Raw genomic sequence first — 15,494 nt, 5'->3', positions numbered from 1 at the left:
TTAACCGCTTGCGCCACCGGGCCAGCCCCTTATCATTGGCTTCTAACCCCTCTGTTCTACCACCCAAGTGATCATTCTTACATATCAAATCAGATTGTGTCACTTCACTGCCTAAGTCTCTTCTTTGGCTCCCCATCACATCCAGAGCCCTTGGGACGGCTATAAGGGCCTTCTTCCTCCGTGATGAGGCACTGTCTGCCTCTCCAGCCTTTTACCCCCTGTTCCCAAACAAGCCCTCTGTGTTCTAGCCCTCTGAGCTGCTTCCAGCTCCCAGAATACCTCCTCTTCCACATCTTCTTGCCTTTGCCCATGCTCTTCCTCTGCATAAAATGCCCTTCACTGCCTTGTCCACCTGGGGAACGCCTCTTCACCCTTTAAGTTCTGGTTCAATGCCCCCTCCTCTCTGATTTCCTGGAAACACCAGGTAGAGCTGATCACTCCCTGCTCTGAGTCCCCACTATAGTTTAGAGGGATCTTTATCATTGCACTGGTGACCCATATTGTACTCATCTGCCTACCTGTCTGTCTGCCTGAGATCCAGAGCACTTTGAGGCTACAAACCATATCATTTTACACAAGACGCTCTTAATTAAAATTTATCAAGTGAGTGAATTGATGTGAAATGGATTGCCAAGGGAATGCCTTGAAGACTTGAGCTAGGCTTTGACTGTTGTATAAGTTTGAAGACATATTTAGCTAAGCCATGCATTTTTTTTAGGATTTAAAAAACAAAACATTTTATTTTGAAATAATTTTAGATTTATAGAAGATAAGCCACAAATGTTGAATATGATTTACAGACATAGAGGAAGAGAAATTAGCCCAGATTTTTAAAATTACCTAAACAATTCAAGGGCGTGGGAAGAATAGAGTTTGCATGGGACCACGAGGAGACCGGCCTGGGTCGAATGGAGGGAGTAGCAGAGGTAGACAGAGAAGCGGGTTCTCTGTGGCAGACAGTAGGGAGCTTTGTCACGTTCTGAAGCAAGAGAGAGAGATAGAATGGTAAGGCTATTAAAATAAGATGAGTTGTGGGCCGGCCCCGTGGCTTAGCGGTTAAGTGCGTGCGCTCCGCTGCTGGCGGCCTGGGTTCAGAACCCCGGGCGCACACCGACGCACCGCTTCTCTGCCCATGCTGAGGCCGCGTCCCACATACAGCAACTAGAAGGATGTGCAGCTATGACATACAACCATCTACTGGGGCTTTGGGGGGAAAAAAGGAGGCGGCTTGGCAATAGATGTTAGCTCAGAGCCGGTCTTCCTCAGCAAAAAGAGGAGGATTAGCATGGATGTTAGCTCAGGGCTGATCTTCCTCCCCAAAAAAATAAAAAATAAATTAAAAAAATTTTTAAAAATAAGATGAGCTGAGCAGTATGTATTGGAGAGCAGAGAAAAAAAAAAAAGCCTGGAGTTGAAGAAATCGACCAGGTAGGAGTCTGTTGTTATTAAACCAGGTAAAATGTGACCAGTGTCTAAAGTAAGATGGTGGCAGTAACCCGAGAGGAGGGGTGGAAAGAAGACGTGTGAATATAAAGTACTATAACTCCCATCATTAAAACAAACAAACAAAGGCCAACTTTCTTGACCTCTCCAGCTCTTCTCTAATTTCTCTGCTTTTCTTTACAACAAAACTCCTCACAGCAGTTGTCCACACTCTCTAGACCCACTTCCTCTTCCACTATTCTGTCTTGAGCCCACTCCAGTCTTAAAAAAGGTCACCAAAGACCTCCAGTGGTCTAATTGCCTTATCCAATTTTCACATCTCCTTTTTCTCCACTTCTCAGCAGTATTTAACATGGTTGACCATTTCTCCTTCTATAACACATTTTCCACTTGGCTTTTGGACAACACTCATCGTACCCCTCTAACTCACTGGCAGCTCCTTTTCAGTCTCTTTTACTGAATCCTCCTCTTCCCAACTCCTAAATATTAGAGGACTCCAGGGCTCACTCCTTTTGGTCTCTTCTCTAACTACACTTAATCCCTGGGTGAATTTATCCAGTCTTATAGTATTACATATTATCTGTTTGTTGATGACTCCTAAATCTATGCCATCGACTCAGTCTCTCCGCTGAACTCTCTACTCATTTATTCATCTCCTTCCTTGGATGTCTAATAGAGGTCTCAAATTTAACATGCCCAACAACAAACTTTTTTCTACTGGGCTTCCTCTATCCATCCTTTCCCTCCTACATTCTGTTCTCCATAAAAGAGCCGGAGTAATCTTGTTTAAATGAAAGTCAGATCACTGATCAAACTCTCCAATGGCCTCCCTTCCTGAAGGAACCTACAAGGCTTCATAGGATCTGGATCTCCTTTGCCCTCTGCCCTCATTTCCCACAATTCCCCTGCCTCATCCATTCCAGCCACACTGGCTTCCTTGTTCCTTGACTTCACTAAGCATGCTCATACCTAATGTGTTTATGCTTGCAGTTCCCTTACATAGGCCACTCTTCCCCCAGATATCCTTAGGGCTCATTCCCTCCTTCATTCAGATCTCTGTGTGAATGAGGCATCCCCAACACTCCTATATAAAAGCAACCACCCTCATTACTATCTCTCCCTTACTCTATTTTTCTTCATGGTACTATCATCACTTGATATGTATTTGTCCTTGTCTCTCTTCTCTCCGCTTCTCCTGTCCACCCACTCAAAATTTAATCTCCATGCGACAAGAATTTTGTCTATTTTGTTTACTTCTATATCCCAAACTCCTAGGACAGTCCTGGCACATAGTTATTAAATGGAGGGGAAAAAGGAATGGAGGAAGAAAAGGAGGAGAAAAAGAATCGAGTTAAGGAAGAATGTGCAGAAGGGATGACTGACTTGAGTTCAATATTAAGAGAAGAGCCACGAAATAGACAGTGAGAGAGGCCGAGACCAGGAGAATCAGGGGTCAGAGTGTGAAGTGTAGTACAAAACATGCTTTTCAGATCCGTGTAAAGCAACGAATCAGAAACCATAACAGTGCAGTGTTAAAGTCAGGACACACACACGTAGATACCAGGGGTCAGGACAAGAAATGGGTCAGAAACAAAGATGGCAGATGAACAGACAGACCAGAACCAAAGGAGGTGAAGAGAAAGACAAGGATTGGTGGTCAAGTCTTGGCAGAGAATTAGGACATCAGAGATCCGTAAATACCAAGAAGTAAGGGCAAGGCGGGAAGGAAAGAGGTGATACATTAGTACCAAAAAAACTTAGATTTTGAGACAAATTTCTAAGCCAAGCCAGCCAGAGACTTCTTCTGTGTTCCTTCCAGGTACAGAAAAGTGACAAGAATGAGTCAACCAACGTAGACTCAAGAGGTAGACTCAGAAAAGCACAGGGAACTTCCAACAACAGGGACCCTAACCACAGGACTTTGATTTAGTAGGTGCTCAATGAATGTTGACTAATAATAATGGACATAGACATGGAGTGAATAGATGGGAATTAAGGGCAGGTCTTGACCCATTAAAAAAAAAAAAGAATCAAAAAGAACTCAATGGGGCCAGCCCAGTGGCGTAGTGGTTAAGTTCGCATGCTCCGCTTCAGTGGCCCCGGGGTTCATGGGTTTGGATCCGGGGCGTGGACCTACACACTGCTTATCGAGCCATGCTGTGGCAGGCGTCCCACATATAAAGTAGAGCAAGATGGGCATGGATGTTAGCCCAAGGCCAATCTTCCTCAGCAAAAAGAGGAGGATTGGCAACGTATGTTAGCTCAGGGCTAATCTTCCTCAGCAAAAAAAAAAAAAAGAACTCAAATGGTTCAAATCTAGGTGTCTGGGAGAATGCTGGTACTCCTTACTAAGATCAGGAAATTAGAAAGAGTAGCTAGTCTGAGTTGGAGAAGTGGGATATATGATTGTGATGGAAGAAGTGAAAAAAAAATCAAAGATAAGGTTCAAAGAGTAATGACTGAAAGCAAATGACTGCAATGTTCTTACCACATCCCAGGCATTCTTCTGTGCACTTTGCACACATCAACCTAGTTAATCTTCACAACGGCCCTCTGAGGTAGACACTATCTCCATTTTACAAATAAAGAAACTGAGGCAAAGAGAAGTTAAAAATGAAAGCTCAATGTTTGGAACATAATTTAAATCTGAAGCAATAATGAATAGGTTTGCTGAGAAATAACAAATCACATTTAAAGAACAAGAGTAACTCTTTGTTGTTGCTACTTTGATGAAACAACCAGATGCCACATAATTTCTTAATCTTATTTTTTTTATTTTTTTATTTTTATTTTTTTTGGTGAGGAAGATCAGCCCTGAGCTAACATCCGTGCCAATCCTCCTCTTGTTGCTGGGAAGACTGGCCCTGGGCTAACATCTGTGCCCATCTTCCTCCACTTTTCTATGGGGCACTGCCTCAGCATGGCCTGACAAGTGGTGCATCTGTGCATGCCCAGGATCCGAACCTGGGCCACCAGCAGCAGAGCACGCACACTTAACCGCTACGCCACAGGCCGGCCCTGCCCCATAATTTCTTAATCTTATCTGGATGACAATAATGTGGAATAGAAATTGAAAGGTAAAGCTAAGATTTGAACCCACGTCTCTCTAGTTCCTTTCTTTCCATCACATGCCTTCTGCTATGAATTGTTTATTAAACATAAACACAACTCTCTTTACCCTTCTGTTGGATTACTCTGCATTTAACGTATTTGCCTCTCACAGAGACATTTTACTGACATTTGTTTAACAAATACAGATTAAATGCAACCTAATATTTTTTTGACTAGGCACTGTTTTTTTTTTTTTAAGATAAACCTGTTTTTATTTATTTATTTATTTATTCATTTTGTGAGGAAGATCGGCCCTGAGCTAACATCTGCCAATCTTCCTCTTATTGCTGAGGAAGACTGGCCCTGGGCTAACATCCATGCCCATCTTCCTCCACTTTATATGGGAGGCTGCCACAGCATGGCTCAACAAGCGGTGCGTTGGTGCGCGCCCGGGATCCGAACCGGCAAACCCCGGGCCCGCCGCAGCGGAGCGCGCGCACTTAACTGCTTGCGACACCGGGCCGGCCCCTGCTAGGCACTGTTTTAAAAGCTTTGCATGTTAATTGCACATTCAATCCTCACAATCACTCTATGAGCTAGATACTTTAAGAATTTCATTTAGAGGTGGAAAAACAGGCATGATGGTCTTAAATAATTAGCTCAGGGTCACAAAGCTAGTAAGTGATAGAACCAGGCTTTAAAGCCAGGCAGCCTGTCACGGGAGTGCACACTCTTAACGACTGTGCCATATGACCTTTCTACAGCCTCATACCCTAAGATCAAGGAGCTCACCCATCTAGTTGGTGAGACTGACAAAGCCCAGAGGTGCAATGCAGCATGGTACGTTCAAGAGCGGAGATGAGCACTGATTGCAGCCTGGATGGAATAAGCTTTCTTCCAGAGATTGTGTTGCCATCTTTGCTAAAATGTAAATTGTTCCTAGTTTTGTATATTTAGAGCAGAGTTTCTCAATCTCGACACTACTGACATTTTGGGCTGGATAATTCTCTGCTGTGGGGAGCTGTCTTGTGCACTGTAGGGTGTTTAACGGATCCCTGGGCTCTTCCACTAAATGCCAGTAGCACTTCCCAGTTGTGACAACCAAAAATGTTTCCAGACATTTCCAAATGCTCCCAGGGTGTGGAGGTGGGGCTGGACTGCACTGGTTAAGAAACCCTGATTTAATGAAATGAAGAGAGAGAATGACAAACAAATGTGGCAAAATGTTAACAATTGATGAAAATGGCTGAAGAGTATATGGGAGTTCCTTATACCCTTCTTACAACTTTTCCGTAAGTTTAAAATGATGTCTAAATAAAGTTTCTGAAAAATAAGAGCTTTTTGATTATGTTGGAGAGAAATGCACAAATATTTTGAATGACAATCAATAGTAATTGTCTAAAATAAAGAAAAACGTTCAATATATAGAATTTAAATATAAAATAATATTCTAATATTGTCACAGAGACAAACCTTTGACCTGTCATGACCTATATTTGCTTCTCTTTGATCTAATTTTTGGCGTTCAATTTTCTTTTAATATACTAGGACATATCCCAAAAATGCTACCACACAATATTGTCCAAGAGAATTTTCAGAGGAGGAAAAAGAAACACTTGGACAATCAAAGTCTTTGACTGATTTTCTTAACAACGCGTCCATAAGGTAAAAATTGTATATTAAATTTTAAAAGTAAAACATAAAATATGTATGTTTACTTATAATAATAGGATCTAAAAAACAACTCCATACATGGTGTCTAGATAGAAAGTATGAAGACAGTTATCAGACATGCATGAGCATATGACACATTCCACAGATTCTCAGTCTTTCTTTCGCTTCTGCTGCTAAGCAACATCCTAGACCTTCCAAGCTAGGGCCACACCAAAGAGTGTGAACTGGAAGATGCATACAGTTGAGTGTGTGAAGATGTTTTCCTAATGGCAAATTAACAATTATTTATTTGCCACAATTTCTTTTGTCTTTTTCTCCACTCCTTACTTTCCTTCTTAGCTTCATTGACTTTTATAGGATTACAAAGATGAGAATGCTCTGGATGTTGAGGATGATCATTATGATGATGATAGAAGTTAACAAAAATGTGTTTGTAAATGAGAACCTGAATTCAATTCAGATGTACTTTTTGGATATGTCACCCTTATCCCTAATTCTTGTGTTGCTGTCACTCTTATTGGATCTGAAAGAGAGGTGTCTTCAAAACGCCCCTTACACTCATACTAGGACCCTGGGGCTTCTATATGAGAGAGAGAGCTTGACAAGCTCTCATCAAGTTGGTATCAGAATTCAGAGAAGTAGAATCAATGGTGGACAGGTCTGCCAGTTGTACCCAATAGGTTGGCTTGCATTTCCTTCCAAAATTAAAATTTTGGTGGTCAAGTTCACGTATAGCCCAACTTAAGCTTTTTTATTTTTATTTTTAAGAAAACATCATTAGTTCTTTCAGACTGGATTAAATGTCCTGAAAATAGGTATGCCTATAGAGAATCTGGTTCAAAAATTCATCAATGATTCAAAGAGAGTGCATTTAACTATTCACCACTTACTCACAGGAAGCATGCTATAGTTTTTCCTTTGTGGACAATAAGAAAGAAACAAGAAAACCTAAGGTTTCTTTTTCCCCATATCAAAATTAAGTAGTTATTAAAAATTTTCCTGATGAGAACTTTAAAAATGAGAAGTCTATGTACATTAATTTCCAGGGAATAAATAGCCTAGAGCCAATTCTCAATTATTCACATTGTGTATTATCTTAGGTCCTGGGCTTTTATCCTTCCCATTCAATTGCCATGCTTATAGAGAGAGGAATATAATTCCCTCCCTGAGATGTGGGAAGGAGAAGCCAGAACTATAGAAGAAAGGAAAATTGGTACAGGAATTACAGTGGCACTGGTCAAAAATAAATAAGAAACCCATGTTTATATCACTGCCATGCTTCCCACTCTAAAACTGTTTATGGCTTTTTTAATTTTTAAAAATTAATATAAGCCCCTTTTTTTCCAGAAGAGAGCCCTTTGAGAAATGAGTTCTTTCTTTCTCATAAAATTTTATCCAGAACGAATCTAAGGGAAGCATTATTTGCAAAAGAAGGAAATTATGTGAGAGGAGAGCGAGAAACTTCCAGGGGATTCTCAAAGCAATTAAGAAGCTTTCTTTTTAGGGTTAAAAAAAATCAATGATATTCATGGGCTTTAACTCAGACCACACTTTTGCCAGTCTCCAGTTCATCACTCTCAGGAACCACGTGGTAGAGTGTAGGGAAATCAAGAAACAGAAATCCAGAGAAAAGGTGCTGTCTTCACTTCTCACTTGTGAATTACTTCCCTGTCCAGGCTGAGAGGGAAGAATCAGGAAACCAGAGCAAAGGCCCAGTCTTTAACTTCTCTCTTGGGAATTTGGTTCTCATTCAGGCTGAAACAGAAAAGAAATAAGATTTTGAAAATGCTAACAAATCCTTCTACTTGAAACTGGATTTAAACCTTAAAGCTCCAGGGTGTGAACCTACCCTACAAAGGATTATTCAGACTTGCATGTGCATATGAACCACGTGGGCATCTTGTGAAAATGCAGGTTCTGACTCAGTAGACCTGGGATGGAGCCCATGATTCTGCATTTCTAGCAGCTCCAGGTCACACTGATGCTGCTGGTCCTAGGACATGCTTCTAGTCTGAACGATGAAGTACAAGAATTTAACCGAGTATTCAATTAAGCCATGGATGGTAGTGTTAATGCTTAATTACAGAGGTATTAAATGGTGCTTTTGTTTAATTACATTTTTAGGAGTATCTATTATGATATTTAGTATTTATATTTAATTGTCTAGATAAAGCAGTTTTTTCTTATTTTAGGAGATTCATACTTGAGAACCACTCTTTCAGCTTATTACACCCATTAAAAAACCAAGCTTTTTGGACTTTCAATCATTAGGATAAAACCCTGGGTGGCATTCTAATTGCAGGAAAGCTCCTAGAGGCCTTGGGGGTGAGCTGAGCTTTCAAATCTAAGCGTATAAAGGAAGAATAAACATTATAGTAACTTTTAGGACATGAGCCTGTCCGGCTCGGGTCCCTAGACTATGAAGACATGAGCCTAGCACTCAGATTGCTTCTTGAAGAAACAATATTAGCATTTTTAGCAGGATAATTCTTCATTTTAGGTACTGTCTCGTGCATTGCAGGAGGTTTAGTAATGGAATTAATTACATTAGCACCTCCCAGGCATTGTGACACTAAAACCACCACCACTGCCATCACACACACACACACACACACACACACTTCTAAACCCCGAAACTCTCCTTCAGACTCTCTTATTTGTTGTTTTGAATTACATATATAAATATATATATAATCCTAATTATATGTTAGTATAGTAACTAGTATATATTGTCATTTGGTACTGAATATGGCTAAGAAAATTGCCTTTTGTCAGTTTGGGGTTCTCAGGAAGCAAACGAGACCAGGTTCACAGCAGAGGTTTCTGAGGGTCACGCTGTGAAAAATAAGAGACGAGGAAACAGAATTGGGCTGAGAGAGCTTCAGACAAAGTCTTAGGGGTGGAGGAGTCCCTCATGAGGCAGAGCTGGCCAGGTTTGGTGTCCCCACAGTTGTCATGCTCAGTCACTGGCCTGGGGAGAGCACAGCCTTGGCTTGGAAACAGAAGCAGGTTGTGAGGGTGCTAGAGTCTGTCAGCTAACCACATCCTGGCAGCAGAACAGCAAGTTCTTAGAAGTTCTGAGTAGCACACCGCCATCAACTTTTTTTCTCGTCATTTATTCCACGTGTGGTTAATCATTGTTTACCAAATATAATTGAGAATATTTTCTTCTTTCAGTGTAAAGGAAGTAGGAGGAGCTGCTGAAAGACATATCATTGAATACTAAAATCCGATGTCTTCATTGCATTTTTTTCTTTTTTACAAATTAGTGTTGAAATAGCCCTGCAGCAAAATGAAATCATGAACACATTTATTGATGACTGGAAATACCTGGCGGAAGAGGAAGGCACCTTTGGGGACAAGACCGATACCCACTTGAAAGAGTACCAGTCCTTTACCGACCTTCATAACCTAACAGAGAAAATGATCACCTGCGTCTCGTGGCATCCAGTCATCTACGGTGAGGTGGAAATGGTTGTGATGCCCTTTTGTGATGGCACTGAAACAGTCTGCTGCGTTTATATGTAAAATTGCAAACTAGCTCCATTTCAATAAGACAGCTTCCATTTGCTGAGTGCAAGCAGAGCGCTTTCCACTCCTTGTGTCAGTCGTGTGTCCTGACAGCAACCCTGTGTGTGGGACCCGCATTGTGGTCTCTCCTTCACAAGGAGAGAACCAAAGCTCAAGTCAGGGGAGCGTCTGGCTCAGTCACCAGCTGGTGCAATGCCGAGTCTGAACCTGACTCGGGCCTGTTGGGCTCCCAAGGCTGACTTCACTCCCCGGACACCCTGTCTCGCTGATTACTGGACAAGGGAGGACACGCCTCCTTAAAGCACTCAGCAGCCAAGGGAGGAAGGAATGTGTGAGGTGGAACCCTGGAGAGAGGGGTCCTCCATCTTTCTTCCTCCTCCCCTCCCCTACATTGGCCCTTTTCTCACAACACAACAAAACAAACATTCTTTTCTTGCTAAATCTTCCAAGTCTGCTGTTTATTTTATACCAACAATATATCTCAATTTGGACCAGACACATCTCAAGTTAAAATAAGTGACATGTGGCTACTGGCTGCCGTGTTAAACAGTGGAGCTCTAAGAAAACTCTTGGTCCCCTGTAGAATATTTTTGCTCAGGTTTCATCAAAATGGAAATGAACAGTGACTATGTAGAAAAGCAAAACCTAAAAACACTTCTCCATGTGCAGTTGCTGCAAATTTTAACTTCTGATTGTGTTTCGATCAGGGCTAATAGCTGTGTCGGTGGCTGTACGACTCTCCTTTGAAGACAGAGTCCACTTTTCTGGTAAATTATTGCTGCAGCCGTCACTGATTCTTTTCTGGAGTTTCTCCGATCCCATACATCCTCAGGTAATTAAAGAGAGTTGTCCCCGTAGTCTAAAAACTTCAAATGTTACTTGCATGTGTATCTTTAGCAGTTATAATCACTCAATGTTCTAAACCCTTATCAAGTTAGGCTTTCTCCCATTCAGAATTTGTCATCATTCAATTTGAGCAAAACTGAGGTTCATACTTAGTTTATTGAACAAATCAACAAGTTACTGTCAAAAAAGATTGTAAGAGGACTGTTTAACCAATTTTAAAAAGCAAACTCTTTTATGGGCTTTATTTAAATACTAATTGTTCAAATGCAAATAGATTTTAGCTTCACATTAATTTCCTCAATTCCAAGTATCACAAGTAGGTGAAGATAATGAGTAAAGAGGACTGTGAGGGATCCAGTGGGAAGTGGTGGAGTCTCCGGCCCTGGAGAGTGTGCAGCCCATCTGTGGGGACAGGTATTCTTCGGCTTTCTTGTCGCCAGGTGGTCCCGCTTGTCAAGAGAATCCAGAAACCGGGAATTTTGCGTGAAATCTCTCAATTTCTAAATGGCAAGGCTAAAACCAAACCAAAACACACAAAAACCCCCTCTCAAACCAAACCACACAGTGATCTAAATAAAACAAGGCTGAAGGCTGGGTTTGCTCCATCTGGTTCTATTTCCCTCATCTGCTCAAGAAGAGTTCTGCTTAGGGGGAGGGTGCTTTATAGTGTTAGATTGAGTTTTTTCAAAAATGTACTTAAATATAATAATATTTTGTTTCCATAAAGTATTGTATAATTAAGGCTTTCTCTAATAAACGCTGACCTTCCCTTCTTCCTTCTTCCCTAATTCACCTGAATTAAGGCAGTCTTACTGTAATGGATTCTAGACGCTTTAATTATTATAGACCCAGAGATCAAAATGACAGATCTCTAGTTCTTTCTTGTCAGCCTACTTACTACAAAAATGGTGCTATTCTCTCACCGGGGTTTTCTAACATTTTCTAGTATTGTGGAACTGCCCTCCACTCCACACCATGGAAGTGTGGCTGAACTAGAAAGAGGAAAGAAAGGCCCTCCTTTCTTCTATTTTGAAGAATAGCTTTAAAAAGACAAGCAAATAATTTCCTAAAGAAATAATGCAAATGATTTATTTTGTCTTTGCTCTAATCAAAACCATAGGTGAGTATTAAAAGATTTTATTTTCAAAATAGAGGTTTTTCTAGAATCCGCAGGGTACCAAATAAACAAAGATCATTCACCCCAATTCCCATGTGAAAACTTTAGCCCAGTGGTGGCAAACCAATGGCCTCTGGGGCCTATATTTTTGGTTGTTATGTTTAAAGAAGAACAGGAACCAAGTGTTTTGCTTGGTGGTGACACAGTAGCAACACAGTCACGTAGGTGACTATGGTTAATATACCTGTTCCTTCACACTGGTGCATTCCTTGTAGGGCTTCCTCCCTACCTTTTAGGCACTTGAGTTTGTTCAGCTTCTGGGGTCTGTATTATTTTAAAATTTGAAATATTATCACAGGCAATACCTCCATCTTCTCTCACTCAACACATTTTATTTTTGAGTTCTCACTATGTGCCAGGCTAGGTACACAGGAAGGAACCAAACAGACCAATATCTTGCCCTCACAGAGCTGACCTTCCACACTTTTCAGAAACACTCATTTCATAGTCATTTTGTTTATAAAACTTGTAACCTGCCCCAACAATGACCATGGAGAGTGGGGGAGGGGAGACCTGGGTCCCCTTGAGAACACACCTGCTCTCATACGCATGGCCAATGTCCACAATAAAACTCAGCAAAGCACCTTCCAATCCAGAGGTAGAATTCTGGACACATTTCTCTTAGATAGCTGTAAAATTAGACTTTTAATTGTCACAACATTTTCTAGCCGTGATCTCAATAGGTTTTCTCACACTCGTGAATTTGTGGGATTTACTTTAGTTAATGCTGGAGAGCCCAGAAGACATCTTCTGCTTCAAGTTCTGTCCGAGCGACCCTAACATCATTGCTGGAGGCTGCATAAATGGGCAGGTACTTATGGATTTTTTCTCAGGTATTTATTAATCTAGACAACATTCTATAATACGTTTTTATGGTAGTTTTTTAAACTTAAGGATTCAATTCAGCAGAAGGAAGGCATGCCAATTGTGTGTCCATCAACATGGCAGGAACTGGAGTATAACGATGTGTTAGACATGATATCAGGGCTGGAGGTGTCCAGAGTAACCCAGCTATGATAACTGGAACAAAACTGAGTCACATCTATTTGTGTTGCGGGAAGGAACCACACATTGTACAAGATTCCACAGAAGAACAAAAACCATGAGAATTAATACCTGTTGGTCAAGAGGCCTCTTCTGAAATTTCCCTGGGGATAGGAGTCAGGGGATGATCCAGTATTTAAACAGAAGTTCACTGGAGGGCCGGCCCCGTGGCTTAGCGGTTAAGGGCATGCACTCCGCTACTGGCGGCTAGGGTTCGGATCCCGAGTGCGCACCCACGCACTGCCTCTCCAGCCATGCTGAGGCCGCGTCCCACATACAGCAACTAGAAGGATGTGCAACTATGACGTACAACTATCTACTGGCGCTTTGGGGGGAAAAAAAGAAAAAGAAATTCACTGGAAAACATACATATATCATTGAATTTATGTATGTATAATTTGGTACCATGTTTGCTTTTTTCATCTCTCCCCCCTTTTTTTTTGACTGAGGAAGATTCGCCCTAAGCTAACATCTGATGCCAATCTTCCTCTTTTTGCTTGAGGAAGATTCGCCCTGAGCTAACATCTGTGCCAATCTTCCTCTATTTTGCATGTGGGTTGCTGCCTCAGCATGGCTGCCCATGAGTCGTGTAGGTCCTCACCCAGGAACTGAACCACGGGCCACCGAAGTGGAGTGCACTGAACTTAACCACTAGGTCCCTGGGCTGGCCCCTGAAATGACTTTTTTTTTTTTTTTTTTTTAATTTTTTGTTTATTGCAGTAACATTGGTTTATAACATTGTAAAAATTTCAGGTGTACATCATTGTACTTCTATTTCTGCTGAAATGACTTTTAATCATGGAAAATTAATCTAGTGTTGCATATTCTACTTTAATCTGATTTTTTCCAAAAATGACCATCCATGTATATGCAAATTCTGAGTTGGCCATAATATTCAATTAAATAGATATAATCATTTCCCAGCCTTTTTGGACAGTTGGGTGTTTGTACTTAATTCTGGAGAACAAGCTATTTTTCCCTGGGTCTAAAGCAACTGTCCCCAAAATCATAGCCCATTCCCAAAGACAGAGGAAGAACTCTTCCCAAAGCATGATGCTTATCTTGGATTCAAAAAATTACTAGCATTTATTAACATAAGCACAAAAATCAAGGTGCTGAAAATACTTTTATAGAGAAGAAAACTTTTTTTATATTAGCTTTAAAAGTTTCTGACTTACCTAAGATGTAGGCTAAATTTGATTATCCCCCAAGGTGATTGATTTATCTGAGTGCATACCAATACCAATAGATTTTAAAAAATCTTTAAGACCCAATTAGCTGTTTCCTGGAAATATGTTGTAATAGCATTTATATCTGTTTTAGATTGTCATGTGGGATATTACCGCACATGCAGATCGCATAGAAAACATCAAGACTGGTGGTGGCAGAAGTAAAAAAGTCACATTGAAGGTTAGCATTCTATAACTTTTCACTTGCAAGTCTTTCCATTCAGGAGTTTATCAAACAGTATATAACACGGTTGCCAACTAAACAAAGACTCAATAGAGAAAAAAAAATGTTATTTCCCAAGCCATCCCATCTGCTTGTGGACGTGTTCTGAATCACTTGTATGTAGGCCCTTGATTAAAACACCACCAAACAGGTCACAGGATGTTAAGTTCTTTTTTGTTTTTATTGTTGTTAAATAAAATGAAGGGACCAAGTGACTTACCTACAGTGATGTAATTGAAAGAGTCCTGGACAGAAGGGCCGGGTATCCAGGGTCTGGATCATAGTCCTGTGAGTTTGGACATGTCTCCTCACTTCAGCAAGCATCGATTTTCTCAAGTAGAAAATGAAGGAGTTACAATCCTTTCTAGAGATAATCTACTATGATTTTATGAATCTGTGGATTCTGCTAAGAAGGTTGGGAAAAGATTCCTCAGCTCCCAAATCAGTACTTACCTGCCATATTACATATCTCCACCCACAGTTCTTCAACCTGAACATCAACAGGTCTCTCACCAAGCGACAATGGGATGTGGCCTTCTGTGCATGCAAAGAAATACTCCTTCAAAGATGGGACCTCACTGATTCTTTAGGGAGTGGGTCAATAATTCTTGTTAAGTTTAGAGATAAAATCTTAGACTAAACTGAAGGAGAACGTAGATAATCTTATTACCTAAATATATGATACATGGAAACATTGACTTGTGTTTTTCTTTGAACTGGTTTTTCTCCAAGTTACTCATTTTAGTTGGAATGATGAGTAAAGTATGAGTTCATTCATCACCTCTCTGAAATTAGCACATAACTTTCTGTTAACATTTTCCAGCCTATGTTTCTCCTTGAACCAGAGAGTAACAAGGAAGCAATGTATATCAGACACTGTGCAGTCTCCTCAATAGAAAATGGACATAGAAATGTAATCACAGATATTCATTGGCTGTCTGACACATTTGAGGTAAGTTTTAATGGCTTCATACTTTTCTCCTGCTGGACTGTAAATTTTTGGAAGATTTTATTCAAAGAGGGTGTTTCAAGTCAACAATTCATTTACATTTAAATTGTGAAATAACTAGGAATTAGGCATCAAACAGTTGTGTCACTGATGTCAGATCAGTATCTGACATGGGGACGAGAATAAGGCCAATGTTTCAACTTCGATGGTTTATAAACCCCTAAGAAGTGTAGGTGGTGTCAACATTGATATAATACAATAGTGGAGAAGATGAGGGTTTGATATGTAAAAACAGAGTACAAATATTTTACACCCCTCGCCTTTGTG

General features: G+C 40.7%; 1 protein-coding gene across 1 annotated transcript in view; it reads left to right on the top strand.

Moving 5' to 3' along the window:
- DNAI3 (dynein axonemal intermediate chain 3) overlaps positions 1-15,494 on the top strand; it is a 68,595-nt gene that overhangs the window by 20,208 nt on the left and 32,893 nt on the right. The window contains exons 8-13 of the mRNA XM_014788340.2: positions 6,043-6,159; positions 9,438-9,628; positions 10,407-10,531; positions 12,444-12,533; positions 14,090-14,176; positions 15,042-15,170. Of these exons, the coding sequence (XP_014643826.1) occupies positions 6,043-6,159; positions 9,438-9,628; positions 10,407-10,531; positions 12,444-12,533; positions 14,090-14,176; positions 15,042-15,170 (739 nt within the window). The remainder of the gene's footprint in view (positions 1-6,042; positions 6,160-9,437; positions 9,629-10,406; positions 10,532-12,443; positions 12,534-14,089; positions 14,177-15,041; positions 15,171-15,494) is intronic.

Source organism: Ceratotherium simum, chromosome 2 (genome assembly GCF_057802395.1).
Source record: "Ceratotherium simum simum isolate JZ-2026a chromosome 2, ASM5780239v1, whole genome shotgun sequence".
NCBI lineage: Eukaryota > Metazoa > Chordata > Mammalia > Perissodactyla > Rhinocerotidae > Ceratotherium > Ceratotherium simum.
The sequence above is the reverse complement of the archived record's forward strand: the minus strand, read 5'-3'. Positions and strand labels throughout refer to the sequence as shown.